This window comes from Sitodiplosis mosellana, unplaced genomic scaffold (assembly GCF_009176505.1).
Source record: "Sitodiplosis mosellana isolate CC-2019 unplaced genomic scaffold, AAFC_SMos_1.0 Smas_scaffold_6226, whole genome shotgun sequence".
NCBI lineage: Eukaryota > Metazoa > Arthropoda > Insecta > Diptera > Cecidomyiidae > Sitodiplosis > Sitodiplosis mosellana.
Window position 1 is genome coordinate 15,051,215 of NW_022601467.1, and position 26,143 is coordinate 15,077,357.

General features: G+C 36.0%; 7 protein-coding genes across 16 annotated transcripts; 4 read left to right on the forward strand and 3 right to left on the reverse strand.

Moving 5' to 3' along the window:
• LOC129578127 (syntaxin-7) lies at positions 1 to 19,646 on the reverse strand. Of its 2 annotated transcripts, none has more exons than XM_055466270.1 (5): positions 19,635 to 19,646; positions 1,388 to 1,496; positions 1,247 to 1,316; positions 624 to 1,005; positions 1 to 526 (listed from the first exon to the last, which is right to left on the reverse strand). In XM_055466270.1, exons 2-5 carry the CDS (start codon positions 1,494 to 1,496, stop codon positions 281 to 283), a joined length of 807 nt encoding a protein of 268 aa, XP_055322245.1. In that variant the 5' UTR covers positions 19,635 to 19,646; the 3' UTR covers positions 1 to 280. The 2 variants fall into 2 exon arrangements, with proteins under 2 accessions (XP_055322245.1, XP_055322243.1); XM_055466268.1 differs by lacking the exon at positions 19,635 to 19,646 and adding an exon at positions 2,120 to 2,455.
• LOC129578125 (nedd8-activating enzyme E1 regulatory subunit) lies at positions 2,707 to 5,096 on the forward strand. The gene is made up of 7 exons (XM_055466266.1): positions 2,707 to 2,985; positions 3,080 to 3,244; positions 3,307 to 3,679; positions 3,757 to 3,892; positions 3,971 to 4,101; positions 4,205 to 4,787; positions 4,854 to 5,096. The coding sequence occupies exons 1-7, from the start codon at positions 2,921 to 2,923 to the stop codon at positions 4,964 to 4,966; spliced, it is 1,566 nt and encodes a 521-aa protein (XP_055322241.1). The 5' UTR covers positions 2,707 to 2,920; the 3' UTR covers positions 4,967 to 5,096.
• Positions 5,373 to 6,782, forward strand: LOC129578128 (nurim homolog). The gene is made up of 4 exons (XM_055466271.1): positions 5,373 to 5,896; positions 5,963 to 6,133; positions 6,199 to 6,332; positions 6,406 to 6,782. Exons 1-4 carry the CDS (start codon positions 5,570 to 5,572, stop codon positions 6,530 to 6,532), a joined length of 759 nt encoding a protein of 252 aa, XP_055322246.1. The 5' UTR covers positions 5,373 to 5,569; the 3' UTR covers positions 6,533 to 6,782.
• LOC129578129 (nudC domain-containing protein 3) lies at positions 6,754 to 7,885 on the reverse strand. The gene is made up of 4 exons (XM_055466272.1): positions 7,580 to 7,885; positions 7,310 to 7,504; positions 7,030 to 7,185; positions 6,754 to 6,936 (listed from the first exon to the last, which is right to left on the reverse strand). The coding sequence occupies exons 1-4, from the start codon at positions 7,785 to 7,787 to the stop codon at positions 6,818 to 6,820; spliced, it is 678 nt and encodes a 225-aa protein (XP_055322247.1). The 5' UTR covers positions 7,788 to 7,885; the 3' UTR covers positions 6,754 to 6,817.
• LOC129578122 (uncharacterized) lies at positions 7,871 to 11,071 on the forward strand. Its single transcript, XM_055466257.1, has 4 exons — positions 7,871 to 8,394; positions 8,478 to 8,885; positions 8,970 to 9,154; positions 9,238 to 11,071. Exons 1-4 carry the CDS (start codon positions 8,245 to 8,247, stop codon positions 10,904 to 10,906), a joined length of 2,412 nt encoding a protein of 803 aa, XP_055322232.1. The 5' UTR covers positions 7,871 to 8,244; the 3' UTR covers positions 10,907 to 11,071.
• On the reverse strand, positions 11,017 to 12,806 carry LOC129578130 (uncharacterized). The gene is made up of 3 exons (XM_055466273.1): positions 11,771 to 12,806; positions 11,339 to 11,544; positions 11,017 to 11,273 (listed from the first exon to the last, which is right to left on the reverse strand). The coding sequence occupies exons 1-3, from the start codon at positions 11,956 to 11,958 to the stop codon at positions 11,104 to 11,106; spliced, it is 564 nt and encodes a 187-aa protein (XP_055322248.1). The 5' UTR covers positions 11,959 to 12,806; the 3' UTR covers positions 11,017 to 11,103.
• Positions 12,898 to 25,807, forward strand: LOC129578123 (epsin-1). 9 transcript variants are annotated; one of them, XM_055466262.1, is made up of 11 exons: positions 13,894 to 14,733; positions 15,092 to 15,157; positions 20,857 to 20,945; positions 21,051 to 21,718; positions 21,818 to 21,968; positions 22,047 to 22,445; positions 22,532 to 22,655; positions 22,757 to 22,968; positions 23,081 to 23,167; positions 23,509 to 23,727; positions 25,314 to 25,807. In XM_055466262.1, the coding sequence occupies exons 3-11, from the start codon at positions 20,877 to 20,879 to the stop codon at positions 25,437 to 25,439; spliced, it is 2,055 nt and encodes a 684-aa protein (XP_055322237.1). In that variant the 5' UTR covers positions 13,894 to 14,733; positions 15,092 to 15,157; positions 20,857 to 20,876; the 3' UTR covers positions 25,440 to 25,807. The 9 variants fall into 9 exon arrangements, 8 of the variants coding, with proteins under 8 accessions (XP_055322233.1, XP_055322240.1, XP_055322237.1 ...); XM_055466258.1 differs by lacking the exons at positions 13,894 to 14,733; positions 15,092 to 15,157 and adding an exon at positions 12,898 to 13,196; XR_008689077.1 differs by lacking the exons at positions 13,894 to 14,733; positions 15,092 to 15,157; positions 23,509 to 23,727 and adding exons at positions 12,900 to 13,196; positions 24,502 to 24,620 and having other exon boundaries at positions 25,314 to 25,504.
• The last annotated feature ends 336 nt before the right edge of the window (positions 25,808 to 26,143 follow it).

Below are 26,143 nucleotides of genomic sequence, written 5' to 3' on the forward strand. Positions count from 1 at the left end.
TTTGCTTCCGAAAAAATTTAATCTATAATTTATTTTTCCATTGATGCACATCGCAATCTTCAAAGAAAATATAAGTAATATTTCTTCCGTTTTTTTTATCATTTCATTCTTATTGCCTTTCTAGAAATCATTCAATGCAATAATCCAATATAACACTTGTATCAGTTGTAACATTTCATTTTCTTTTAATCGTTTTTTTCTTGGTTCCATTTTTTTTGCTTGAATAATTGATTAGAAAAATAAACGTGGACGATTACATAGGATATAAATAGATAGTGGTTCATTTTGAAATCCAACATACAAAGGCAATCACAAGTATAATAGCCATTAAAATCATAGCGATGAAGAATTTCTTCTTTCGGATTTGATTGCGATAGTGACTAGCTTTTCGCAGCTGCTCGGTACCTTCCGACACAAATACACTGGTTTGTTCCACGGACTGTTCAATCGAGTCGATCACATTTCCTTGTTCGAATACTAACGCACCCAAATTCTTATAAATCTCATTAACACCGACGATGCTTTCCTGCGACCAAAAAGTTTCAAATTTAATCAGTAAATGAAGAAAATTGTGTGAAAGCAAAACGAATTTGACAGAGAGAGAGAGAGAAAACACAACTCACTTCTAATTCACGAATGGTTCGCTCTTGTTCTTCAAGTGCTTGTAAGTCAATGTCTTCTTGTAATTGGTTCTGCAGTTGGCCGCCTTGTTGTGGTGATGAAAATGTGTCCATGAAAAACGAACCCTTATTGCTATTGTTGCCCTGTGAGTTAGGCGGTTTTGGAATTGCCACATTGTTTGATCGGGCCTGTCGATACTGGCTCTTTGCAATGTCAACCGTTTTCTTCTGGACATTTTGAAAGGCAGACACTGCCGCAGCGAATTCATCAAGCAAACGATCTTTTTGAATTTTCAAATGACGGTCATCGTTCGAATTTACCAAATCATTCAGCATGCCTTCTGTGTCCTTGAGAAGTTTTTGCGTGTACGTACGCAATTGATGCCTGAAAAATAACAAAGCGCATTCATATTAGTTGAGGATGATAACATTCATATCTTTTGAATGTAAACTTTGATTTGACAGTTTTTCGAATAATATGTGCACATTGGAGTGAATCAGGTGGCTCCAAGAGGCACGGAGTAATACCTAGAGTAGATTGTACTATAGTAGTGCTACCGTGGTTCGTGTGTAGCCCATTGACTTTAGATATAAATTATAACAAAGAAATTGTTGTTTCAACTTACAACTGTTGCTTGTGATCTGGTGAATCTTGCGCGGTCCCAATCTGATTAACCATACGTTGCATAGTCGATACTGAAACAAAGGAAGGAAATATTGTTATTTTCATACGGGAGAGAAAGAAAAATTGCGTGCTTCTCACTCACCATTTTGGAGTATTTTCTGTATACTGGTGGCGATGGTCTGTGATAATTTCTGGAATTCAGCCTCACTGCGTGACGACTTACTGCTTGTCGAATACGACGATGAACTCATCTTAAAATCAGAAATCAACAATCAATCCTAATTAACATACGAATAAATTTACGAGCGAAACAAAAGTAACGAGCATTTAATTAATTTCGTTGTAGCACATGATAAAAATTCCGTCGCAATTAACAAAAAAAATAATACAAAGAAAGCGCTAATTGGCTTGGATTATTTTCCAGATGATTCATCGTCTTTATCACGTCAGCATTTGACAGTAGAGCGATTGTTTATGAGATATCTATCTTTTATCACGGTGCAATCGAATCGAATCTTAGGAAATTCAATCCATTGTGGCCCTACAATCAAATTGATACAAACATCATACACTCGAAGAGGGTGGATACAATTTTAAATCACATTAAAATCACTAATTAAATTCTCGTGAATCGCCTACGAAATGGACAGCTAAGGGAAATAGGTCGCAGACAGATTTCTTCGTACACAAAGATAATGTTCAATTAAAATCAAACTCAATGAAAAAAAAAACACCCAAAGTATGGTACAAAAACCCCATATCAAATCACTATGAAACGCATTAAAAAAAGCGAATGGTCCGAAAAAGAAAAAAAAACTCGCACAGATTTACACATACACAATGATTCATATGGGTAAATGGTGTTTTTACTCACTTTTTATTCTGCACTAGTTTTGTTTTACGTGTTTTTTTTTCTTAAACTAAATCTTCCCTCGCCCAATCCAATTCCAAATTCTTTCGTCTATTTTACTGCAAATGGGATGAAACCAATTGTACACCAAAATAAGTTCGACAACAATTGCAAAACGACACGAAAAAAAAACAATTTCGAAACGCAATGAAATAATATCCAAAATATCGCAATACAATTTATTTTCTATTGTTTGATTGTGTTTTTTTTCCCTTGCATCGCTCTGTTAATGACAGTACAACGAAGTAAGCAAGCACTTTGACCAGATTTTTGACATGTAGCAAAGCACACAAAGAACGACACAGCGAAGAGCTTTGCGCAGAACGGTAAGAAATCGGTTAAACGGTGAAATTGAATGAAAAAGGATGGCTGCACGTTGAAAAATATTAAAAGGATTGAAGTTTCACTTAAAATGCACTTGCTCCAATAAAATCTTATTTTCTTTATCAGTTTTTCTGTTCTAAAATGCATTTCATTTTCAGGTCAATTTTCTAATAGACTAATGCTGCCATCTCTCGTCATCGTGGCGAATCAATTCAAGTGCACCATTGACACTTTGAACATTTGAATGGCAACACTGGAATAAACAACAAAAGTTGCTTGTTTGCTTCAAAATACTTAACCTTTTGCATCTAATCGTCGGTATTCACACAGCAAATAAATAATCTTCGGCAGAGAAACGAAGCAAATTTGCACACATTTTATTTTAGGATCAACGGCACCAGATCTACAAATTGATAGAAAACGATAAAATTGTGCTGAAAAATGTCGTCACCAGCATTGTCGCCGGAATTATCCGAGAAAAATAAGAAATACGATCGTCAATTGCGGTGAGTAATCATGAATATCATTGCATGTTTTCCGCGAGAAAAAAACATCATTCTTTTCAACCTATTTTTTTATTGCTTTTTGTCATGTTAACAGATTGTGGGGTGAACATGGACAAGCACTTTTGGAAGCGGCTCAATTGTGTTTGATCAATGTAACGGCATTGGGTACGGAAATTCTCAAGAACATCGTATTGCCCGGCATCGGTGGATTCACGATCGTTGACAGCGGCATTGTCACCGAAGAAGATATCGGTTGCAAGTGAGTCAATTGTCACGATAAGCCATTGAAACCATCTCTAAACCATTTTGCACGTATTTTAGCTTTTTCTTTGATTCAAACTCGATTGGTCAGCCGAAAGCAAAATGCAGTATGCAATTGCTACAAGAAATGAATCCAGATGTTAGCAGCGATTACTTGGACGAAAGTGTTGAAACCATTTTAAGTAACAATCCGGAATTTTTCAATTCATTCAAAGTTGTGATTGCATCGTCGCTCAAGGAAAAAACATTGCTTACGCTGTCACGAATGCTATGGACACAAAATATACCGTTTGTGTATTGCCGGTCGGTTGGTTTTATCGCATCAGCTCGACTTCAGTACAAAGAGCACTTTGTCGTTGAAACGCACCCGGATAACAAACAAAGCGATTTACGTTTAGAACAACCGTTTGAATCATTTGAAAAGTATCTCGATGTACGAACCTTTCTCGTCATAAACATATTGACCCATTTTCTATGCGATTCATCATCATTTGTATTATGTATTTTTAGAGTGTCGAGCTCACACACAAAGTGCCGTGGATTGTAGTTGTTTATAAATTCCTAAAGCAATGGCAAGCCAATTCAGGCAAGAAGGTACCAAATAACTACAAGGAAAAGTGCGAATTGAAGAAACTCATTCAAGATGGTAAGTTGCGGTAATCATTTTGAGAAAAAAGTGCAAACTCGTGAGCTCATGCACTTATTTTGTTCTCAACATTTTCAGCGATTACAAAAGAAGAAGAAAACTACGAAGAGGCTGTGAAAGCGATCAACTCTTGTTTTGGTGGTGGTAAACCAACGTCGCGGCTGCAAGAGATTTTGAATGATCCATCATGTAATCAGCTAACTAAAGAGGTAACGCTTTTGTTTGTCAGTTCTTCTATGGACCCCATAGTATGGAGTCATCTGTTTCTTGTTCCCATTTTGTAAAACGAACATTTTCGAATCCAACTTTTAGTCCAATGTTTTCTGGATTTTGGTGCGTTCGGTGAAAGATTTCATCGAGCAAGATAATAATGGTTGGTACCCGTTGGCTGGAACCATTCCCGACATGACTGCCAACACGGAAAATTACATTAATCTTCAGAATGTGTACCGTCAAAAGTCGTTGCACGATGCTGACTTGGTGTACAAACGTGCCCAGCAACATTTGCGTGAATTGAACTTGTCCAGCGACCTAATCACTGACAAAGAAGTCAAACTGTTTTGTCGTGAGTTCAGCTCAATTGTGTCATTGAAAGGATCTTGCATCGCTGATGAATACGAGAAGCCATCGGTTAATGTTATTGCCGGCGAAATAGAAGGCGCACCAAATTCATTGATGATGATTTATATCGCACTTCGGTCACTGGACAAATTCGAATCGGAGCACGGCACATCGCCTGGTGACATTTACGTTGAATCGGACACGGCACGCATCAAGTCGATCGCATACAAATATCTCAGTGAATGGGGCATTACGGCACCGTTCAGTGATGAATGGGCACATGAACTCTGTCGATATGGCGGCGCCGAAATTCACACCGTTTCAGCTTTCATGGGTAAGTGTTCATGCATTGCATTGAATTTAATTAAAATCTAATGATGGTTTTTGTTTTGAATCATAGGCGGGTGCGTGGCCCAAGAAATCATCAAACTGATCACAAAACAGTACATACCGATCAACAATACATTCATCTACAATGCGATCACATCCGAAACGGCCGTCTTCAAGCTATAAGCTGTAAAAAAATCGTACGATATTCTCAATCACTTAACTAGGCGAGTCAAATCATGAAATGATGGCTGTTTATGGGAATGTTATGTTCCAATAACAAAATATGAATAAAATAAATTTGTTATTCACGAAATGTTTCTCTCTTTTCTTGTGTAGAACGATTCTTGAGTTTTTCCTCAATTTTTATTGAAATTGAGAGAAAGATTTTTTTGAAAAATATTTGCCTAATGACTTGTGTTGCTCCCAAAAAATCATTATTTTAATCAGCGTTTTCAAATCTCTTCCAAATTTTGAAGAGAATTTCGAAAATAAAGTCCATATGAAAAGTACAAATCAAACGGTATACATTAACAAAATGTACTCGAGTGACTCATTGAAATGTCAAACTTAAGACGTGTCTACATCGTCCATTGGAATGTTCATTCCGAAAATAAACAACGCCATCATTCAGTACCACCCGAGCGGCGTTTGTTTGATTTCTGTTGTCATTTATTAGTTTTTTGTTTATTTCGTTCTTATTGAATTTTGAATACGACGGCCAACTGAAATTTGTATTTTTAAAATTTTGACAAAGCATTAGAATTTTTGGAGCAAAATTCTCTAAAAATGGCTGCATTTCGTCATTTGATTACTGTGCCGCTATCAATTGCATCATTTGTTGGTGTTTTCTATGCGATCGCAAAATTGATGGTTTTCTTGTCGTTGCCCGTCAAAATCCCTATCCACCAAGTTTGGATCGTGAATTTGTTGGACGATTGGACTAAGCTTGAAACTGCCCTACTACCGCTGACTACCGACGCAATTTTGATTGTGCTCTTCATTTTGCCGCACAGTTTCTTGAAAAGTAGTTTCTTCAAGTATATCTGGGATCAAATTGGACTTACGTCTGCCTCCCGCAGTTTTTACAACTTGGTGACCTCAGCTACTCTTTTGGTAAGCGGTTGAATGAATTTTTATGAATGAAACTTGATTCATTCCAACCAACTGAATCTGTTTTAGCTTCTGACCCAAAAATGGGAACGCGTTCCATCAGCCACGTTATGGAACATCGATGTTGAATCGAGTCAAGTTTTCTACTGGGTGTACTTCACGGTTCATTTCCTCGCATGGCTCATCATTTATGGTGGTAGCATTGTTATGGATCTGCCGGAATTGACTGGCGTTAAACAAGTATGTATCTTTTATAATGCTCAGAGTTGAGAAGAAATCCACTTTAAATATTTTGAATTCAACAGGTTTATTACGACTGGAATAACTTATTACCACCTCTGAACTACAAATCGTATGAGCTCAATGTGCTCTATGAACACGTTCGTCATCCATCGTTCATTGGTTTTTCAATCATATTGTGGTTCCCAAACATCATGAGGTAGAAATAATCAAGATTGATTCAAAGAAGAATTTTCATTGAATTTTTCATTTCTCGTTTTGTTCATTCGCAGCCTTGATCGTCTTTTGCTGGCTATCCTCTGGACAACATACATGTTCATCGCATGGAGAACCGATGCTCGTGACGTCGCCTATCAGCGTCAACAGCTTGAACGCAAGAAAAACAAGCTTCTCAAGTAGCTTCACAGAACAACTACCTCATATACTTAATCAAACACACATAAACTGACCACACTAATAAGTGTTAGAGAAGTTCTCATCAAATTTTTGTGCACCATCTCACCTTCGTTTTTTAGTCAATGTAGTTGAACCATTAACACCCACTCATATAAGTTGAGACATTTTATTTTAATGTTTTGTCGTTATTCATAAATAGTCAATGAATCAATAAACAGTTGATCTGTTACACTTAATTTGATACAAAAACAAATGCAGTTTTATTTATTCTTTCTGTTTAAAAGAAAGCTAATTTTGAAATTGAACGATATTCGGATCGAATGGTTGTCCTTTAAATGGTGAGCCTTCAGCATCCCAAGCCTTTCTTAGTAGTTCCTGTTGTTTAATCTGATCCGATGTCGGTTGACCTGTTTGAAAAAAAAGGAATTCGATGGATTGAAAAATATCGAAAGAAAGTCAAAAATAATCGAAAGTAATGCTCTATTTCGACTGAATCGTACCTTTTAGTTTTTGTTGTTCATCGAATTGAATTTGATTTATTTGGGCCTGAGTCTCGTCGGAAAGTTCGTTCATTTGTCGGGAACAGTCGATTTTTTTGGTATCAATCTCCGATTCGTGTTGGAAGAGCTTCTTCCACCAAATTTCCTTTGTTTTATCTGGAACAATTGAATCAACATAAGGAAATTTAAGCATGTGAAGCAAAATTGAGTCTGCGTTGCACTGAACGTATTTCAAAAATCATCAATGAACAATTTAAACCATTGAAATAATTGTATTTACCGACGCTAATATTGAGTTTATTGCCACCGGTTATTGTCCACATGGCATCTGGTGCCTTACATTTGTCGTACAATTGGCCGCCAAGGACTTTAGTCCGCTCTCCGTCTACAATTGCATGTATGTCGATCGAGGTATATGTGATATTTACTTTGAGATTTTTTGATGTAACATTTTTCGACAGTCGAATGTGAATCTCTGAAAAAAAAAAAGACAATGTCATTTGATAAATCTTCTTAACGAGAATCAAATAAATTCGCTTAGATTGTCTACCGATTTCTGTGAATGTTTGACTCCAGCTGTAATGGGATTCCTCATGAAGTGCTCCATTCAAATAGTCGGATAGTTCAAAAAATGGTGTTTCAACCTTTGGCTTGACTTTATTTTCCGTTGATTTGTCTGTATCATCAGTGGTTTCAATTTCGACTTCATTTGCCGTTAAATTTGAAAAATCATAAATAACTTGATTGGTGCTATCCATTTCGAATTCTCAGTAAAAAAAACTATCAATTCTAAAAAAAAAAGGTTCCATGCACATCGAATAAACTGCTTCAAAATTGCTTTGAACGTCGTAATGTCAAAAGTGAGTGAATGTATACATGGAACAGGCAGCGCCGATCGACAAACAGTAAACAATGTATGGATATATCATCATTTTTGGCATGAAGTTGGTTTTTGCCACTCACAATATTCGCTTTGACAGCGTTAATGGCTTTGAGGAATATTTATTTATTTATTTTTTAGTTGACATAGCAAAATAAACGTTTCATAAATTTGTGGCTCTTGTACAGTCGACACTGAAAAATGGTTCTCGGCTGAAAAATAAAATCGAAATTCGATAAAATTTCGTCTAAGGTCTACACATGAATATTGGCCAAACCATTTCCGTGAAAGCATCGACTAATTAGTGCGACCTTTTTACCGCGAATTTCATAACAATGTTTCGATCAACGTTAACCACAACTCGACCAAAGGAAAAATTAATTTTGAACAAAGACACCGATAATTATGTGAGTGATGAAATCGTTCAGTATTTGTTGACGCATCAAATAAATGGTGTTCGTTTTTTGTATCGCAATTACAAAAAGGTGAGTAATTGATAAACAATTTGTGAATGTTATTACGAAAATGGTATTGACTAAGCGTTTATGCGGGGTTTTTTTTGTTTCAGCACAAATCAAGTATTTTAAACGATGAAGGCGGTTCGGGGAAATGTTTTCAATGTGTTGCTTTCTTCGATGCAATTTTCAGGGCGTCGACGTCCAGTCGAGTTTTAGTTATTTGTCAACGTAAACAGAATTTGGAACATTGGCAGTATCATATAGAGTGTTTTTTGAGAAATCTTAGCGCCACAATAGCCGATAATAAACGTGATACACAACAAGATCATGCCGATGAGGATACTATTAAAATTGCCTCACTGGATTATGTGTTGACACACTTTGCAGCATTTGCAACGTTGGAGTACGACTGTGTTATTTTGCAAGATCAACACACACAGATATCGGTGGATGTGTTTGAACGGCTGAAACAAATCAAAGCTACATGCAAAATTATGCTTTGCAGTAATGATTTAATGGTAAGACTCCACGGAACCGGGAGATTCTTCGAAGCTTGTTTAATGATGATACGTCTAAAGCTAATGCTGGCACTTTTCTTTCAGGAAAATCTAACGTACTTCTACGAAGTACTGAAGTTCTGTGATCAAACAGGGCCATTGACACAGAAAAATGGCTCAAGTCAAACGTTGACTCTCGACGAATTCAAACAGAAGTTTGGATGCAGTGATAAGAGTGTTCCAAAACGGAATATAATATTTAAACAAAAGAATCTGTTATTTGCATGCAAGTGAGTTGAATTTTGTTGTTTTGTTGAACTTATTGGGTTTGTAAACTGGACCTATTTCTAACATTTCCGTACTAATTTCACAGCGATTTCTATATGAGGCGACTTTGCAACCAGTTTGGCTCACAATTTCCCCCAATTAAGCCGGAGGATTTTCAAATCGACTTTGATGCATGGAAGGATGCTTCGGGTGACACTGCACCATTGAATTCAAATGCGATAGAGAACGATTCATCGCCCGTTGAAGTATTTACCAATCCAAATAATCAAACGGTTTCTACTGTGGCAGATGTATCGTTGCTGAACACTGCTCTCACTGAATTTAGTGATTTTGATACTCAAATGTCGCCGCTCATATACTCCGACTCAGAACATGGTGACGATGATCAGGATTTGCAACATGCTAGCCAGCGTACAATGACTCCAGATATTGCCTGCAATCAGGAGCATGCGGCCAAAACACGCGCATTAACCAGAGCATCTACTCAAAATAGTAGCAGATCCCATACAACGCCTACCGAACGAAATTTTCGAATAAATTTCGAACGAATATCACCGGGCAGCAAGCGACTCAACTATAAACAGCTTCCAATCAAAATCAATTCAACAAACCCTAGAGCCAAAACGTATTTATTCCGCTCAAAAAAACAACCTCAAGCTAATTCAACGGTGCTGACTGACACTGAAAGTGTGTCTCAGTTCATGCCGAGACGTAATACTCGCAGCACATCCAGCACATCTGATGTGCAAATTATCACACAGAAAACACTATCGCCAATTGTTATATCGACGTCAGAAGATGATCGTTCGAAAGCGCCTGTGGATGGACAAAACATTGAATTAAACACAGATACCAGTTGTCCATCACCGGATCTATTCAGTAGTTTTACTAGCGCCAGATCGGATGCTCTGAGTCAACAAGTGCTGAATAGTCAGGAGAATCAAGTTGAGCAGAGAAATGAAGAACAGAACGATACATTTCGTGAGGTTTTTGGTGAGCCTGACGAATGCGATGACATTGATCTCTTGTCAAATACCAATGTGGATATTTTTGAAATTACAAAAAATAGCGTGTTCGATAACGTTCTCTGTAGTGCGGATGATAAAATAACACCGTTGAAACGGTGTCAAAGTCTTCGATCGACACAGAAAAAATCAAGTCCAAGTATGAATTGTTTGAGTGGATTACGGGTCGTTTTGCCTCGCCTAAACAATCATCAAGTGGAACAAATTCAAAATGGACTGATGTCACAGACACAGCCATCGCAACAATCACAATCGTCGCCACAAATCCTTTCGACTTCGGATGATGTTATCGATTTAACAGCACACGAAACACAGAAAATTATTGAAATCAATTCGGACGATAGTGTGAGAAATCGTGAGAAAACGCCCGAATGCAAACAAGAACTGACACCATCGACACGTTCGTGCTTAAAACGGCATGCAGATGGTAGAGCTACTACTGACGAGCGACGCAAAAAATCCCCATATTCACGGCTTGGTTGGCTCACATCGTCGCGAACCTCACCACGAAGCGGTGATACGACACCACAGTCACGCCGGCGACTGGACAAATGGCGCCAACTAACTGACGAAAGCAATTTGAAAGCGGATGATATTGCAAAAGTTTCAAAACCACGAAATTTGTTCAAAGAATTTAAATCAAAATCAAAACCAAGCCAAAAATCACGACATGACATACCATCGACTAGCACCGCTCAGAGCCCGATCATCTTTTCGGATCAGGAATGAAAAAAATGTGTATTTGTTTGCATTGAAATTACCTTCAGCATCCTTCCGCAACCTATAGACTTGACTGTTTCGTTAATTTCCTTTCCCATTGTAATGCAAACCAATAATTTAAAACCAAGTATTTTTGTAAATGGAAATATATTTATGACTTTTTTTTATATTGAAGTACATGGTTTTTTCTCTGTGTTTTGTTGTTGTTAATTCTTGTTGAAATGAGCCGATAAATTTCGCATGATTGCTTTGCGCTGAAACTCCACTTCACGCCGGCAAACTGGACCGAATAATGGTGGACACTGATAGCTAACCATTTCAATGACGTAAGTATCGGCACCCATGCCCGCGAAGAGGAATTCACCCGTTGAATACACTGCAAGGCACAGATATGGTAACTATTCTATATTTGATTAAAATTCAACTGATTCGCACACTTACAGCAGTATAAACCACCAAAGAAGCATGTTCGATGATCAGATGAAACCGAATATTGTCCACGTTCGTCTTGATGCAATTTTTTCACTTCAAACTCTGCCTCAGCCACATTTATCCAGTATGGCCAATGTGAAAGTTTTTCCGTGTATTCCACGGAATACTTCCAGTGGTTGAAGTTGCCTTCATCTTTTGTGATCTTGAAACCCAATCTGAAGAGTGGAAAATGATCGAACGTTGGATAAGTTTAATTTTTAAAAGTCTTTTTTGAATCCCTCAATTATTAAGGAATAACCAATAATTATGGAAATTCTCATTTTCTTTTGTTTCTAATCTTTAAATTATAAAACATCAATTTCAACAATTTCGACACACACAAAAATGGTATCAACCATCCATAACAATTATTAATGATAATTATCAAACTGTTCTACTCACATGGTTGGATTAAGTAGGTGCATCTTGTGAAAATCAGCCACATATTCCCAAACCAATTCGGGTTTTGTATTTCGGATGATGACATCCGATTCGTATGTATTACGGCTAGCCGAAAAAATGAAGTAAACAACTAATAAGCCAATGCCTAATATGCTTAGATGGCGTTTATTCCAGCGTCTTGTCTGCATGTTTTTACTGATTTTCTTTCTTCAAGCGCGTCACAAAATTCGATCTTCAATCTTTCGTGGCTGATCACAATATGCAGCAAATAGTACGCTTCAAATGACTTGCAAATGATTATTTCGGTTTTTGTTAGTCGGACCGAATGTAGTAACTAACTCAGTTTATCGGTCAAGAATAATTTTATCGCAATTTGAAATTCTGAATGAATAAAATATACTGAAGATGGAAATGAGACGATAAAATCGGCCCAAGCATCCTTTTCAGATAAACAACAGTTGTAAAACACATATTCATTGAAGCATGTGTGGTTGGCTTGTGTTGTTATTTTACTGTGTCTTCGTTTCTAAAGAATTTTTTTCTCTTCTTCACACATTAGCACCGCACATACACATACAGCGAAGAAGAAAAAAAAACTGCTTAAATAAGCATATGTTTTTATTTAACATCGATCGGCTTGACTAATGATTTCCTCGTCGGAAATGCTGAGTCCAAATTGTTTGCATGTATTTATGGACAATTTAGAAAAAAGTTGGGGAATGAAGAATAAATTAAATCATTTTTTCATTTAGCAAAATAAATGAAATGAAACGAGAAATAAAAAACATTGTAGTCTACTGGAATATTCCTGTGAAACGTCATTTTCTTCTATTTAAAAAGCCGAAATGTCAGAAAATAAGTAATTAAAATATCCACACGTCTTGGCAACAAATTTTTTTTTTTTTAATTTCATTCCAATTTAAAAACCGTAGACATTTTCGAACGGGTTGCGTCTGAACAGAAACAAAATTAAAATGAATTGATTTTGAGCGCGTTTTGCAAACGACATTGTGTTGTTTTAAAAAATGTACGCTTGGCGCTTCTCGCTGTCAAACAAAGCTGAAAAAGCGAATGCAGCGCCGATTAGTCATCTGCCATTATGGTTGAATTTCATTTTCTTGATGTCATTACTCTATTCCATTCGCCATATATACATTGTAATTTCATATTACAAAAGATACTGACTGTCATTTCTTCGTTTTTTTTTTAATAATACGAAAACTTCACAGAAACCAATTCAATAATCGTATGGTGAAAAGTGTTTTTGAAGCAACAATAATTGAAAAAAACTAGTTGAATTTGTGTCGCGAGGAGCGAAACAAGAAACGAATAAAGTGCAAGATTGGCTGGAAAGTGAGAGAGAATTGGGAAATTAAAAACAAATACACACATCACAAGAAGGTCTATCGAAGGAAGAAGAAAAAAAGTAATTTACACTTGATATTTCTGTATATTTCTGTGTTTAAATACTACGTCGACTGTTGTGTTGCAATGATAATTTAATTTAAGATCATATCCCATATTTGATTAGAGTTGCTTGTAACATTGCTTTGCCAAGTTGGAGGAAAACTCAAAAAGAAAAAAAATTGTTTGTTAATGGAAGCAAGAAAGAAAAAGTCTCGTAACATTTTAGAATAGAGAAAAGTCAGTGACGATATGTGCTTTGTTGTGTCTGGTTTGTTGTTTTCTTTTTTCTCTCTTGTGTTCGCTTTTGTCCAAACCATTTTCGTATTGCTTTTTATATATATATATAGATGTTTTCTTTGGAAAGTGTGTGTTGCGTATTTTGCGCTTGACGTGTCGTCGTCATTTTGTAAATAAATCAGATCAATCGCTTTCGAAATTCAACTACAACCGAATTTTCAAGACCAACCATATTCCATTTGTTATTTTTTTCTTTTCTGTTGTTGTTTGTATGTGTCCCGGATTGGCTTTGTAATAATAAGACGAGAAAAAAAGTGCTGTATTACACATATACACACACGTAACCGTTTTGATTTGATTTCCGTGAAAAAAAAAAAACTAACTTTAATCGAGTTATCTTCTCTTTTTAATTTTTGTATATATGATTTTTATCGTATACTTTTCTTTTTTTTTTCATTGTGTTCTTTTCCCCCCTTTAGAATCGGTTGTGGCAGCCGTCATCTCGTATACATAAATATTGACCTACCTGCTATCGTTTATTTATTTTCATATATATACATATAAAATTGTTATCTATAAAGTGTGTGCGTGTGTATGTGACGGTTGTTGCTCGCAGAAATTCCATAAATTGCGGTGATATTATACAAGAATTCAAATCACAGTCTGAATGAAAGAAAAAAAGAGAAATAACAGCAAGAAGAAAAGGACAACAACAAGAGAAATATTAATTACTTTGGTCGAGCTGAAGAAGAAGTTCTACGGCATATATATTCTTGAAAGTGTGTGAATTGTGTAAAATAGAGAAAAAAAAATCAAAACAAATCAATAATTAGGACACGTACATTGAAGAAACATAAAAAAAAGAAACAAGAAAGTAAAGGAAACAAACCGAAAAAAAAGTAACACAAGCGGCTCAAGAACCGAATAGAGAACGAAAGAAACAGAAAAAAATACCACACCGAATACAATCAAAACAAGTACAGTTATTTGGATTTCAACTAGGATATTACTATTGTAGCGACTTTTTTTTTGATTTGGATCGAATCGATAAAAGCGGTCAACAATTCGAGCAGAGAGAATAATTCGAAGCATATTTTTTTTTGTTTTATAACGTGAAACGCATTTACACAACAACGACTGGATATCGAACCCCCAATTTTTTATTTCACTCACTCTTTCTAATTACTCGAAAATTGGTTGAGACAGAATCGTATTGTTTTCTCGTTCGTTTGAGCTATAAATTCCAAGAACGTTTATTTTTGGTATATTCATTTAACTTCATCTGACTTTTCATTTTTGATTTTTGAAAAAACAAATTGGTAAGTGGACGTTTTTTTTTCGTTTTTTTCTTCATTGCATTTGATTTAATCATTTTGATAATGCTATAATTCAAAGTAACTTCTTGTATTGATTATGATTTATTGTACTGTGACAACAAATTATGTGTGTGTATGTGTTGATTGAAATTTCGCAATGACAAAATAAAAATGATACACAAAACAAAAGATCCAAACGATACGGAAAGTTGTTCTGCGTAAATCAATACAAAAAAAACAAACAAAATAATCATAAATAGATGAAAGCTTTTGTCTGATTTTGCTATCATAAACATCAGTTGCAAATTTTGCATACATTCATTCATTCACACACAATTTTCGTTTCTTTTTCTTCATGCAGTCAGAATGCATTCAGTTCAATTCGCATAGAAGGGGAGCAAATTCACTTTTAAAATCATTCGAAAAGGTACATTTTTTTTTTGAAAAAAAAGAGCAAAAGTTCATGTTCAGTACAGAAATCGATAAAATTATATGTATACACCGGATATCTCTTAAAATCACATGCCTATTTTTTACCCATTGCTAGACATGCACGTTCATTTTCGCACCGATTTTTCTACGTTCGAATTTTGCTCGTCTGCACACACTCATACACATACCAACTACGATCATAGGCTTACTCATTTCTTTTAACCATTCGAAACAGACAATTCAAACAAACGGAAAAAAAATGCGCGCTACAATTTTTTGAGGCAGTGATCAAGCGCAATTGAATTGGATTAGCACATTGGCCGCAGCGAACAAGTGTATCATGTACTTGAATTTATTTAAGACGATAAAGATACAAATAACACATATTACCGTGATAAGGTTTCACAACAATACGAAAGAATCAACAGAAACTGAAAGCGAAACAAAATAAAACCGCAACAATAATTCCGAATGCTATTTTTTCTGCTTTCGATAATATTTGCTACCGAGAGAGAGAGAGAGAGAGAGAGAGAGAGAGAGAGAGAGAGAGAGAGATTGACTAATATTTGTCACTAAACCATGACTTAGTCAATTTTATTATTATCGTGACATGATGTGTACGATTTTATACGTTTCGGTCTTTCCTCAAAACGTATACAATCAGACGACAACTTTGTTTTTCACTGATGAATGAACCCTGTTCGTGAATCAACAACAATTTCCTCACATTTCGTTATAATCACTTGGACGCCGTGAATAATTGATGAATCTTAATTCGATATCAGTTTATGTGCTTCCGAAATGTTCACATTAGTCTGCAACATATATCACGTGCATATTTAATGAGGCACTTCGTTGTTGTTGCTTATTTGAACAAGATTGTAAATTCCGTCTAATTTGCTTATTTGCAATGGACAGCACATGGCTGAAACTCTTATTCAATTCTGACTTGTGTGTGCGCGTGCGATTTTGATTCAGTTGCGTTGATTCTAGTCAAATATTCAGAGAATTTTGCGCTGTGACGACAAATTCAATTGTATGACATTCTTAGTTGAAATTCATCAAAATTTTGTTAGACAAACGATTTTTCTTGCTTTGAACTGACCCATATCTAGCAATCATATCTAATGGATCATATCGCATTTCAAATTTGGAAATATTTCCAGCACATGATTGAAGGTGCAAAGTTTGAATCATCGGTATCAATTTCCACAAAAATCAATTGTTGATCATTGTCAGATTGATCGCCGTAGAAGAATGACAAGAAGAAAAATATGACTAATGATTCAAACTCATTTCAATTCCATTTGTCGACCATTTCCATTTGTAACGACAATAAAAGGAAAAAGAAAATTCATTCAAAACGCAAATATTTTCGCAAGACATTTTCCATAAAGTAAAACGATAATGCGGCTGTCATAGCAAGCAGCTATAAAGAAGAAGAAAAGATAAATTCTTTTGTGTTGTTTGTTGTGACGAAGAGCGTCACAGTCCCGAGTTTATCGCTCTTTGTTTTAAAAAGAAGAAGTGTGTGGTATTTAATTGATTTCACTTGAGAACCGAATGCGGATTTTCCCATCGCGAGCGACAAAGAGTGAGCGAGAGAGAGAGAGAGAGAGAGACCGAGAGAAAACTCGATATAGGGAAAAATGGAAAGCACACACTCACACACAATTCAAAGAGTAAAAAACCCATTCGACAACAGAAAAAAAGCAAAGCGACAAAGAATGATGACGTTGCTTGGCTCGTTTGTTGGTTCGTTCGTTCTATTCGGTTTTATTGAAATTGTGTGACTGGCTGGTAAAAATGTGTTTTCCTCGAAAATATACAAACGGCTAGCCTTAAACTTAACAGGCAAGCAAACAAGCAAAGCGAACGTGTGTGTTTATATGAACGGTTCATTGTATATATGATAATTGACATTGATAATTAAATTAGACTCTTATTTACTTGCGTCATAAACAAACAAAATCTAAACGGATTCATTGCTCGCAACTGAATACACATTGAACGTGTTTGTGTGAATCTATCCATCTGGATGGCTATACTAAAAGTGTCTCGAAAAATGTGTCTATTTACTTTGTGTTCGATAGACGTAACGAGTCGACACAATCGATGGGGAAAAAATAAGTTTTTGGCAAAATAGAGGTCACTCAGCTGGTTTTATTCCATTGGTAATGAGCGATAAAAATGGCAACTAATGATACTGTATCATATTGAATCGGTGCAGAGATTCTTACAAAAGAAAAAAAAAAGAGAGAGAGAATTGGGAGGAAATGCGACAATTCTGCATAGGAAAACCGATTGTTAAAACAAACAGAGAAAAGAAAACATCGGACTAAAGCCCGGTGCAGCCGGTTTGTGAGCTCGTTGTGTGTACCGTTGTGTCGGGGCATTTCATTGAGTCGTCTGTTGAGACAGAAGTATATGCACATACCACACAAAAAGCGGTAGGTCGACTTAATTCCAAACGAAAGCAGACTTAGAAAGTCGAGCTCTTTATTTATATTTTGAATGACGCGGCCAATGACGTTACGTTGCATTATGGACACTCAATGTATCATCGGTAAATGAATTTCGAACGATGGCAGCAACCACTCTTCATTCTCTCTTTCTCTCTCCCTCTCACACACAAATGAAAACACATTCAAAAACACGAACTAAACAGAACAAAACAAAAATATCATCGTATAATATGTCGGCATTCTATTGTGGAATGAAGTTGTTCTGTACGCGCATTGCGTCAAATTATTCATGTCTCGGGCCTCTATAGTCAGACTTAAAGCATGTTAATATATTCGACGAGAAGGTAGCAAAAGAACAACCTGCATATATGTACAACGAATTTGTTCTGAGAAACGATTTTCATGTGATAGTATTTCAATTGAAATACAGACATAATTACAATAATCGTTTAAAATGCAACGGTTTGCGGTAACGTCTATTACACCTTATTGATTTTTGCTCATCTCTGTCCCTCTCAATTCTCTCGCAAAAACGGAGAAAAGAGAATTTAAAAAAAAATTGACGAAAAAAAGTCTGTCTCTCGCTCTTCTTCCATGTTTTCGTTTTACATTTCATTTTTGTAATTTTTTTTCTATCATAGTTTTCCAACAAATCTTCATTATGTTCTGTAATCAACCGAGCCAGAGTGAGAGATACCATGGTCGGCGTGAGCATAAGTGATTAAGAGTGTGAACCGTGTTTTTTTTCTGTCGTACTTTTTTGATTTGGCTCCTGTTGACATTTATTTTTTCAACAATAATTACGATAACGTATGGTGAAGGCACGTGCAACGCCACACTATCCATGTGTTACGTATAGTTCATAATGGTCTAGCCGCTTGTTTTCGTTAAATCCTCTTGCATTTTCACATTGAATTAACCGCGGCGCACCAAATCTCTCACTCTTTTTCTCCTTGAGTCATCATTATCGAAGAGCATTGGTACGATTAGTCGGTGTCGAAGTTGGCAAAAGCAGGTGTGTAAAAAATAAATCAAGTTCGATCGACAGTATCCGAATGGAGACAGCACAACAACAACAACAACAAAATAAGAGAAGAGAGGAGAAAAAAAATAGCAAAACACAAAGCACAAACAAAGAAATGTTAAGGAAACAAATGCACTGAAGTGGTTGGAAATTTTCAGGGCCGTTCGCCTGTAAATGACTGGATATAGAAATTCTACGGCTTCCGCTACATATCTTTCAATTCGAATTATTTGTTATGAATACCAAAGTAGTAAATACACGGAAACCAAAAGAACTCCACTAACGAAGCATTTGTGAGTGAGTGTGTGAGATATCTATCTACTAAATGGCACACCAGAAAAGAAGAGAAATAATGAACGAATATTGAAGAAAAAAATACTGAACGGAAGAAATGAAAGAAAAAAATGAACACGGAGAATACTCTCTTTCTCTCTGAGCTGAACGAGTGTATATGAGTACCTAACTCATAGTCGCAAACCATTCAACATATGATGCATACGGAATGCCCAAAAAAATAGGAGGAACGAGTCAAAGACAACGAAATCGACGAAAACTCATGCATATACACAGTGTCTTTTGCGTATTTGGTTGTTTCGGGACGAGAGAGAGAGAGCGAGAGCATACAAAATAAATTAAATTATTTACTATCGCTCTGGGTGCGCTCGCGATAGAGTAAACAATGCACAACAGTTTTGTGCTCACAGTATCCTAAGACTTCGTACACACACAACGAACACACAACGTGAACCATTTTTTTTTGTTCGTTGTTTCTCTCTTTCGTTCGAAAACACCAAACACGATATTTACATCAAAACATTTCTCTTGACGATATTTCAAAAGTCAGTACTGAAGCAGTGTTCAGTGTTGGTTTCGAGCATCAATTCATTTTTCAGGAGTGCAACACATTCCGTATCAACCGTGTTGATGTTCTCGAATAAATTTTGAGAATTTTGTTCGTTTTCGTTTTGATTTTTGATTTTTTGTTTTTATTTTGCTCGAGTTTTTAATTAGAAACTTTTTATTTTGTTGCTACTGTTGCTGTTTTGTTTGGTTTCGTGTGTATGTGTGTGAAGTGTTTTTATTAGACGGTGTTTTTTCAACGAATAAATAAAAAGTAAATTCGGTATGATACACCGAGTGTAGACTTGAATTGTAATCATGAATCATGAACGATCATATGATGCTGGCTGATTGAATGCGCACAGTTATGTGTGTTTGTATGCGTTGTATTTGGTCATTGTCGTAATATTTTTGGAACGCGGCTCACACTCACTCGCTCACATACATAGTGTGATATTAAATGCCGACCGAGTTCGATATCAAATGAAATGATAAAGACAGTTTTATAAATAGAAGCATCTAGAAATTGGAATGGCATCTGGTTCCATTGGAAATGGAAAAACCTCCGCCGAAAAAAAAAATGCTGTTATTACTGCACACAGCCGACGAACGAAAAAAAAACAATTCTGTTCATAGCAATTTGGCAAATGGGAGGGGAAATCATAAACATATCTAATTTTCTCAGCAGTAAGCTTTGCATTTTCGACGAAAATTCAAGCAACGAATTTTTGTTTTCTTTGCTTTCATAATTGAGAGTGCACCGTAAATGTATGTGTGCCGCGCTCACTTTTATCTCGTTATCTATATGTACTTGAAAGTATTTAAATTGAATTTCACGCATCACATCGTAATTTCTTTGAGTTGATAGTATAACTCAGTCACGGACTGTCTGTCTAGTTTTAGCCCGTTAACAACAATAGATTGAGTGCTATCAATATACATATACATAATATGTACTCGCGAAAAACTTGAACGACACGAACGAAATATAAACAGCAGCGCCACTGTTGGTGTTGGTTGTTGTTTTTTTTCGGCCGTACGGCAACGAATTCACCATTGAATAGTTTCACGTTTTCGATCGAGCAACGAAATGAAAAGCAAAATTCCATCTAGATACCATACTTTTTGTTTTGTTTTGTATTTTCTTCTTCTTCTCCGCTCTCTGCAAACATACATTTCAAAAGCTTCTCACATTCAATGATATTAACTTGAAGAAGACACAAAACAATGTTCATTTTCACATTCATCCAATGAAATTGCAATCAATCAAATAGTTTGCATAAAATTAATCGTATCAATAAATGAGAAAGAAAAATAATATCGCCGAGAACTAACAAAAATCCGCTTTTTTCGATTATTTTCCAGTGAGACGGCAAAAAGACGACATGCAAGTTAACGTGGCAGGGATTCGAAGAAATATCAAAAACTTAGCGCACAATTACTCGGATCCTCAGGTAATTATCGTAGGCACATTTTGAGTGATATTGAATTATTTGTCATTGAATCGTGATGTTAATTTTTTGTTTCTTCTTCTTTCATCGCTGGTCATCGTCATTCAGGTCAAAGTACGTGAAGCAACATCGAATGATCCATGGGGTCCATCAGCAACGATAATGGCTGAAATAGCCGACCTCACCTACAATGTGGTCGCATTTTCCGAAATAATGCAAATGATTTGGAAACGATTGAATGACCACGGCAAGAATTGGCGTCACGTTTACAAAGCACTCATCTTACTCGAGTATTTGATCAAGACTGGCACCGAAAAAGTTGCTCAACAATGCAAAGAAAACATTTACGCAATACAAACATTGAAAGAGTTTCAGTATTTTGAAGAGGGAAAAGATCAAGGTTTGCATGTACGTGAAAAGGCCAAAACATTGGTGTCGTTGCTAAAAGATGATGAACGCTTGAAAAACGAACGAACCAAAGCGTTGAAGGCAAAAGAGCGTTTCGCTCAACATGCCAGCGGTTTTGGCAGTGATGGTTCCATTGATGGTCCAACGCTAAGCCATCGGGATAGCCCATCTTGGCGCGCCGAAAGTGAAGCATCACGATCTGCATCCGAATTGGAATATGTACGTCCTCAGACAGTGGGCGAGGAGGAGCTACAATTGCAATTGGCGATGGCAATGAGTCGAGAAGAAGCCGAACAAGAGGAGGCCAAGAGACGCAGCGATGACGTTCGATTGCAACTTGCTTTGAGTCAAAGCGAACAAGATTTTAAGTGAGTTTTGACTAACAAAATAAAATGTATTTCGTTTATTTTTGCGCTTTTGTTCATGCAAATTAATGGAACTGATTTTTTTCTTTCTTGTGTCTATAGAAAACAAGGTATTGATCCAACGCCTCAACAGAAGCAGGCACATGCAAGCCATTTGATGGATTTGTTGGATATTTCATTGGGTGCTGCATCGATTTCAGGTCCATCGCAGGCGAGCGATCCATGGGGAATGCCAATCTCAGATCAAAAACCAGTATGCAACCATTCAATTGGCTAAACGAAATCTCATTTTGTATCACACATTTTTGAGAATTGTCATTCTGTTTTACAGGCATCGGATCCGTGGGGTCGTGCATCGCCAGCAACAGATCCTTGGAATACAAATACTGGAGCAATTTCAAGGCAACCACCGATTCCATCGCTAGCCGGTGCTAGTAATGTCGAGAACTGGGTTGCTCGCAATCATTCACCATCGGTTGCATCTGGATCGTCCACTGAAGATTGGTTGCAACTCGATCATCGACTGAATGCTGCTGCTGCCGCTGCCAATGGCAACGGTAACGGCAATGTAGCATCGAATGCACCGCCATTGAGCGATCCATGGTTGTCGAAACAACATAAGCCCGAACAGCCCGATCCATGGTTGACCAAAGCCCCAGAAACAAATGCGGATGCATGGCAACCATCCAAATCGGCTGTCGTTGACCCTTGGGCACCATCTAACATAGGCGTATGTATTCCTTGTATTTTTCGAGCTCATTTTTGAAATGCAATTGAAATAAGCCAATAATTTTCTCTTTTGCTCTCTGTGTACAGTCTCGACCATCGCCAATCGGTGCGCAAACATCGCCCAACTCAGACTATGACGAATTTGATGTGATATCCAACAGAGCAAAAACTCAAAATCCTAACAACAACAATAACAACAACACTAGCAATGGTAAGTCATTCATTTTGAAGCAAAGCATTTTCGCTCTGCATGCATAATTTCATTTTATCGCAAAAATAAAATCGGCTCCTCTTTCGGATATAAATCAATAGCTTTGCTCGATGAGATGGATCCATTAGCCGCAAAAAATAATTCAACGAGAAAAACACCGCAGTCATTCTTGGGTGAAAATTCGGCTCTGGTAAATTTGGATCAATTAATCAAAACAACAAATCCAACGAATCCTGGACAAGCGGCCTACAATCCATTCGGTGATTTGAACCAACCACCAAAAACAAATCTGTTCCAACAGCAAATGCAACCGGTAAGTTTTCGATGATAAACATCACCACATATTGAGAACTGGTTTTGTTAAAATTGGGAATTTGTTTTTGTTTTTCATTTCTTGTTCTGGATATTACATGTAATACCTGCAGGTTCCGTCCATCAATCAGCTAAAGCAAAGCCCATTTCCAGTTATCTTAAGCCAAGATCCATGGGCACCAGTGAACAATAGCAGTCAGGTAAGGCAATCAATTACACCAGCCATTGTGCAATACATGGATTAATATGGATCATACGAATTTAAACATATATATACGTTTCTGCTGCCTAAGCTTATTAACTAACAACTAATTTGTGAGCGGCCTAAATCCAAACACACACATACGAAAAAAAAAGCAGCGCCATAACTATTTATGTACATAAAATCGTTTCTCTAATTGTTGTTATTTCACCTAGACGAGAAAAAAAAATCCGTTTAAAAAAGCTCATACAAGTACCATGTCTAATATCTATTTAGGTGATTTTCTTCTTTTAATGAGTATAATTGAATTATGATTATATTGTCTTATGTATGCCACAGTACGCCACAAATGTTGATGGGCATAATACAACACATGATGATCAATACGATGCGAACGCAAACTACGACGATGTATTTGATACGAAGCACGTTGTTCAAGCCATCGAAGATATACACATTACCACTAATCCAACTTACAATAACAATTACAAGCTCTATTACGATGACGAATACCATGACTTCAATCAAATCTCCCAAAAATGCGTTGACAATGAACGCGTGAGTACAATAACACACTGTCCACACGACAAAAACAACAACAACAACAGCAGCCAATTTCAGACTAATGCCAAAGCCACATACAACACTTGTCGCAAATTTTTTAGCATCATTCATGGTTGATTTCATTGACATTCACAAAACATATGCGTTTTTCATCGAATTCCAATGTCGATCGATATGTATATGCTCTCTCGCTCAACTCGTATCCAACAACACCATTTTCAGAAGTAAAAGTAGACAGAAATATTGAATTGTAGAAAACATTTAGTGGCTATAATGTGTACCATCAAGCAACATGTTCACTGTGTATATATTTATTTTTTTTTTGTCACTCAACACAATTTTTCGTTGTCAATTTCATTTGATGCCAATTAAAATTAACAGCGAACAATGTGTGCACTCTGTGTATTTGTTGCAAACTCATTTGAATATGATTTCATCTTTGGCCACCAAACGTTTCGCTCTTCTCAATCTGCCATCATTTTCCCCCGCCTGAATTACATAGTCGAAAATGAATCTCTACAATATGGTCACATTTTGTGCGATTTGCTCAATATTTCATGGATTCGAAATAGCCTCGAAATGTACATAAAATATAGTCTCATCCACGAAGACGAAAAAAACGAATTGATTGAAATGTTTCAAATCAAATCGTTTCATTACGTATTGATTAGCTTCAATTTGATAAATAAAAAAAAAACCATCGCCGTGAAGCAAATCAATCGAACCTAATCAAAACATGTCCACTTTGTATTTTTCGTATTAAAACAGCATAACAGGGAAGCTTGGACGCTTAAATAGACAAAACAATGCCATTGGTAACTCTTGCAAATCGATACACATAAACACACAAATAAAGTGAACTTAAAACACTTCATTATCTTTGTTAGGTATTGTTGAAGCCCATTTGTCCATTTTTGTCACCATTTTCTTTCATTATTTTTGTCACCCGATCCAATCATCTATACAAATTTTGCAATTATCTTCTTTATTTGCCCATTATCCTTTTGCATTGTTCCATTTTATGCACTCTTGTTATCCATTCCGTTTCACATGAATCGTTGATACAAAAACGTTCGCTTCGGTTTCGTTTTGTTATCGCTTGGATTTTTTTCACTCTCACATTTATGTTTTCTGATTTATCTTCCGTTTGGAATTCAGTTAATTCAATTAACACTTTAATTAGTTTTTTTTTTATAGTTTTTACCCATTTTTTTCAAACTGAAATAATTTTTTCGGAATAAAGTGAAGAATGATTTTGGGGGAATAAAGAAATTCATGAATATTTTTTTTTTTTTTGGCTTTGTATTGACAAATTTTCAAAAAACTAAAAAGCACCGCATATTGAAATTGACAATTTAAACCAATGTTCACAAGCTATAAAATCGATCTTCATTTTTATCCGAAAATTAATTCAGTCTGATTATTTTTTTTTACTTAAATAGTGGATGCAATTTGATGTGTAAACATGACTTTTGAACAAAAAAAAAATCACTTCACACTGCAGCCCAATAAAATACCGCCAATCATTTGTGACTTAGCTCTGAAATGATGTTTGTTTTTTTTTCTTCACTTTTTTTCAGAATAATATAACCAATAATAACCGAAACAATACGACCGGTAACACCAACAACAACAACAACAACAATAATGCTGCAGCGTCCTGGCTCAATCCAGAAATGGCCGCATCCAATCCATTCTTATCGTAAACAGACATAAACAAACTATATAACAAACAAAAATAGAGACAAAAGAAAATAAATCGTCGATCGAATTTGTGTGCATCGTTGTTATTTTATATTAAATTGTTGCCAGAATGTTAAAATTAAAATCAATTTACAAATTGTGCAGTAAACCAATTAGAGGGACATACAATAAATGAAAACCTATGATGAGAATGCATGCGGAGAGGGAACGTCTGCCTAATGTATATATATTTAACAAAAAGAAGAAATGAGAAAAAAAAAAAAAGAATTTGAAATTTATATCGTAACAGAAATTATAGAAATGCATGAGATCATTTAGCAAGCAAATCAGGCAATAAAAAAAATCCGATTGTTTTTTTTTTCAATATCAACACTTCATTTGTCGTATTTATAAATGGCTATTCCGAACGAAACAAACAAGTAAAAAAAAACAAACAACCAACTATACAAATTGATACTTAGCATAAACGTACCAGCTTTTCATAGTGGTAACATGGGATTTATTCAGCATTTTCAGCATATTTCATAGACTCGTTTTTTGCAATTACTTTTCTTCAATTAAAAAAACAAAACAAAATATAGACGATTGGTGGTCGAGATTTTTCCAACTTGAACCGAGTAATAGTTACACCGCATTAGCAGAAGCTCAATATACAAAATCAATTTTATGCACCTAAAATAAACGAGTGTTGAATTTTTCCGTTTTT

Excerpts from the sequence above, each read along its gene's own strand:
- LOC129578123 (XM_055466258.1), top strand. Across the intron at positions 20,946-21,050 it reads ACAATTACTCGGATCCTCAG|GTCAAAGTACGTGAAGCAAC; the intron begins GTAATTATCGTA and ends ATCGTCATTCAG. Across the intron at positions 22,656-22,756 it reads TAACAACAACACTAGCAATG|CTTTGCTCGATGAGATGGAT; the intron begins GTAAGTCATTCA and ends ATAAATCAATAG.
- LOC129578128 (XM_055466271.1), top strand. The coding sequence starts at position 5,570 with ATGGCTGCATTTCGTCATTTGATTACTGTGCCGCTATCAATTGCATCA. Across the intron at positions 5,897-5,962 it reads TGACCTCAGCTACTCTTTTG|CTTCTGACCCAAAAATGGGA; the intron begins GTAAGCGGTTGA and ends AATCTGTTTTAG. Across the intron at positions 6,333-6,405 it reads TGGTTCCCAAACATCATGAG|CCTTGATCGTCTTTTGCTGG; the intron begins GTAGAAATAATC and ends GTTCATTCGCAG.
- LOC129578130 (XM_055466273.1), bottom strand. The coding sequence starts at position 11,958 with ATGCAGACAAGACGCTGGAATAAACGCCATCTAAGCATATTAGGCATT. Across the intron at positions 11,545-11,770 it reads CACCTACTTAATCCAACCAT|ATTGGGTTTCAAGATCACAA; the intron begins GTGAGTAGAACA and ends TCCACTCTTCAG. Across the intron at positions 11,274-11,338 it reads CTTTGGTGGTTTATACTGCT|TGTATTCAACGGGTGAATTC; the intron begins GTAAGTGTGCGA and ends TGTGCCTTGCAG.
- LOC129578127 (XM_055466270.1), bottom strand. The coding sequence starts at position 1,496 with ATGAGTTCATCGTCGTATTCGACAAGCAGTAAGTCGTCACGCAGTGAG. Across the intron at positions 1,317-1,387 it reads ACAGAAAATACTCCAAAATG|TATCGACTATGCAACGTATG; the intron begins GTGAGTGAGAAG and ends CCTTTGTTTCAG. Across the intron at positions 1,006-1,246 it reads CCAGATCACAAGCAACAGTT|GCATCAATTGCGTACGTACA; the intron begins GTAAGTTGAAAC and ends GTTATTTTTCAG.
- LOC129578125 (XM_055466266.1), top strand. The coding sequence starts at position 2,921 with ATGTCGTCACCAGCATTGTCGCCGGAATTATCCGAGAAAAATAAGAAA. Across the intron at positions 3,245-3,306 it reads GAAGAAGATATCGGTTGCAA|CTTTTTCTTTGATTCAAACT; the intron begins GTGAGTCAATTG and ends CACGTATTTTAG. Across the intron at positions 4,102-4,204 it reads GTAATCAGCTAACTAAAGAG|TCCAATGTTTTCTGGATTTT; the intron begins GTAACGCTTTTG and ends TCCAACTTTTAG.
- LOC129578122 (XM_055466257.1), top strand. The coding sequence starts at position 8,245 with ATGTTTCGATCAACGTTAACCACAACTCGACCAAAGGAAAAATTAATT. Across the intron at positions 8,395-8,477 it reads TGTATCGCAATTACAAAAAG|CACAAATCAAGTATTTTAAA; the intron begins GTGAGTAATTGA and ends TTTTTGTTTCAG. Across the intron at positions 9,155-9,237 it reads AATCTGTTATTTGCATGCAA|CGATTTCTATATGAGGCGAC; the intron begins GTGAGTTGAATT and ends CTAATTTCACAG.
- LOC129578129 (XM_055466272.1), bottom strand. The coding sequence starts at position 7,787 with ATGGATAGCACCAATCAAGTTATTTATGATTTTTCAAATTTAACGGCA. Across the intron at positions 7,505-7,579 it reads TCAAACATTCACAGAAATCG|AGATTCACATTCGACTGTCG; the intron begins GTAGACAATCTA and ends TTTTTTTTTCAG. Across the intron at positions 6,937-7,029 it reads TGAACAACAAAAACTAAAAG|GTCAACCGACATCGGATCAG; the intron begins GTACGATTCAGT and ends TTTTTCAAACAG.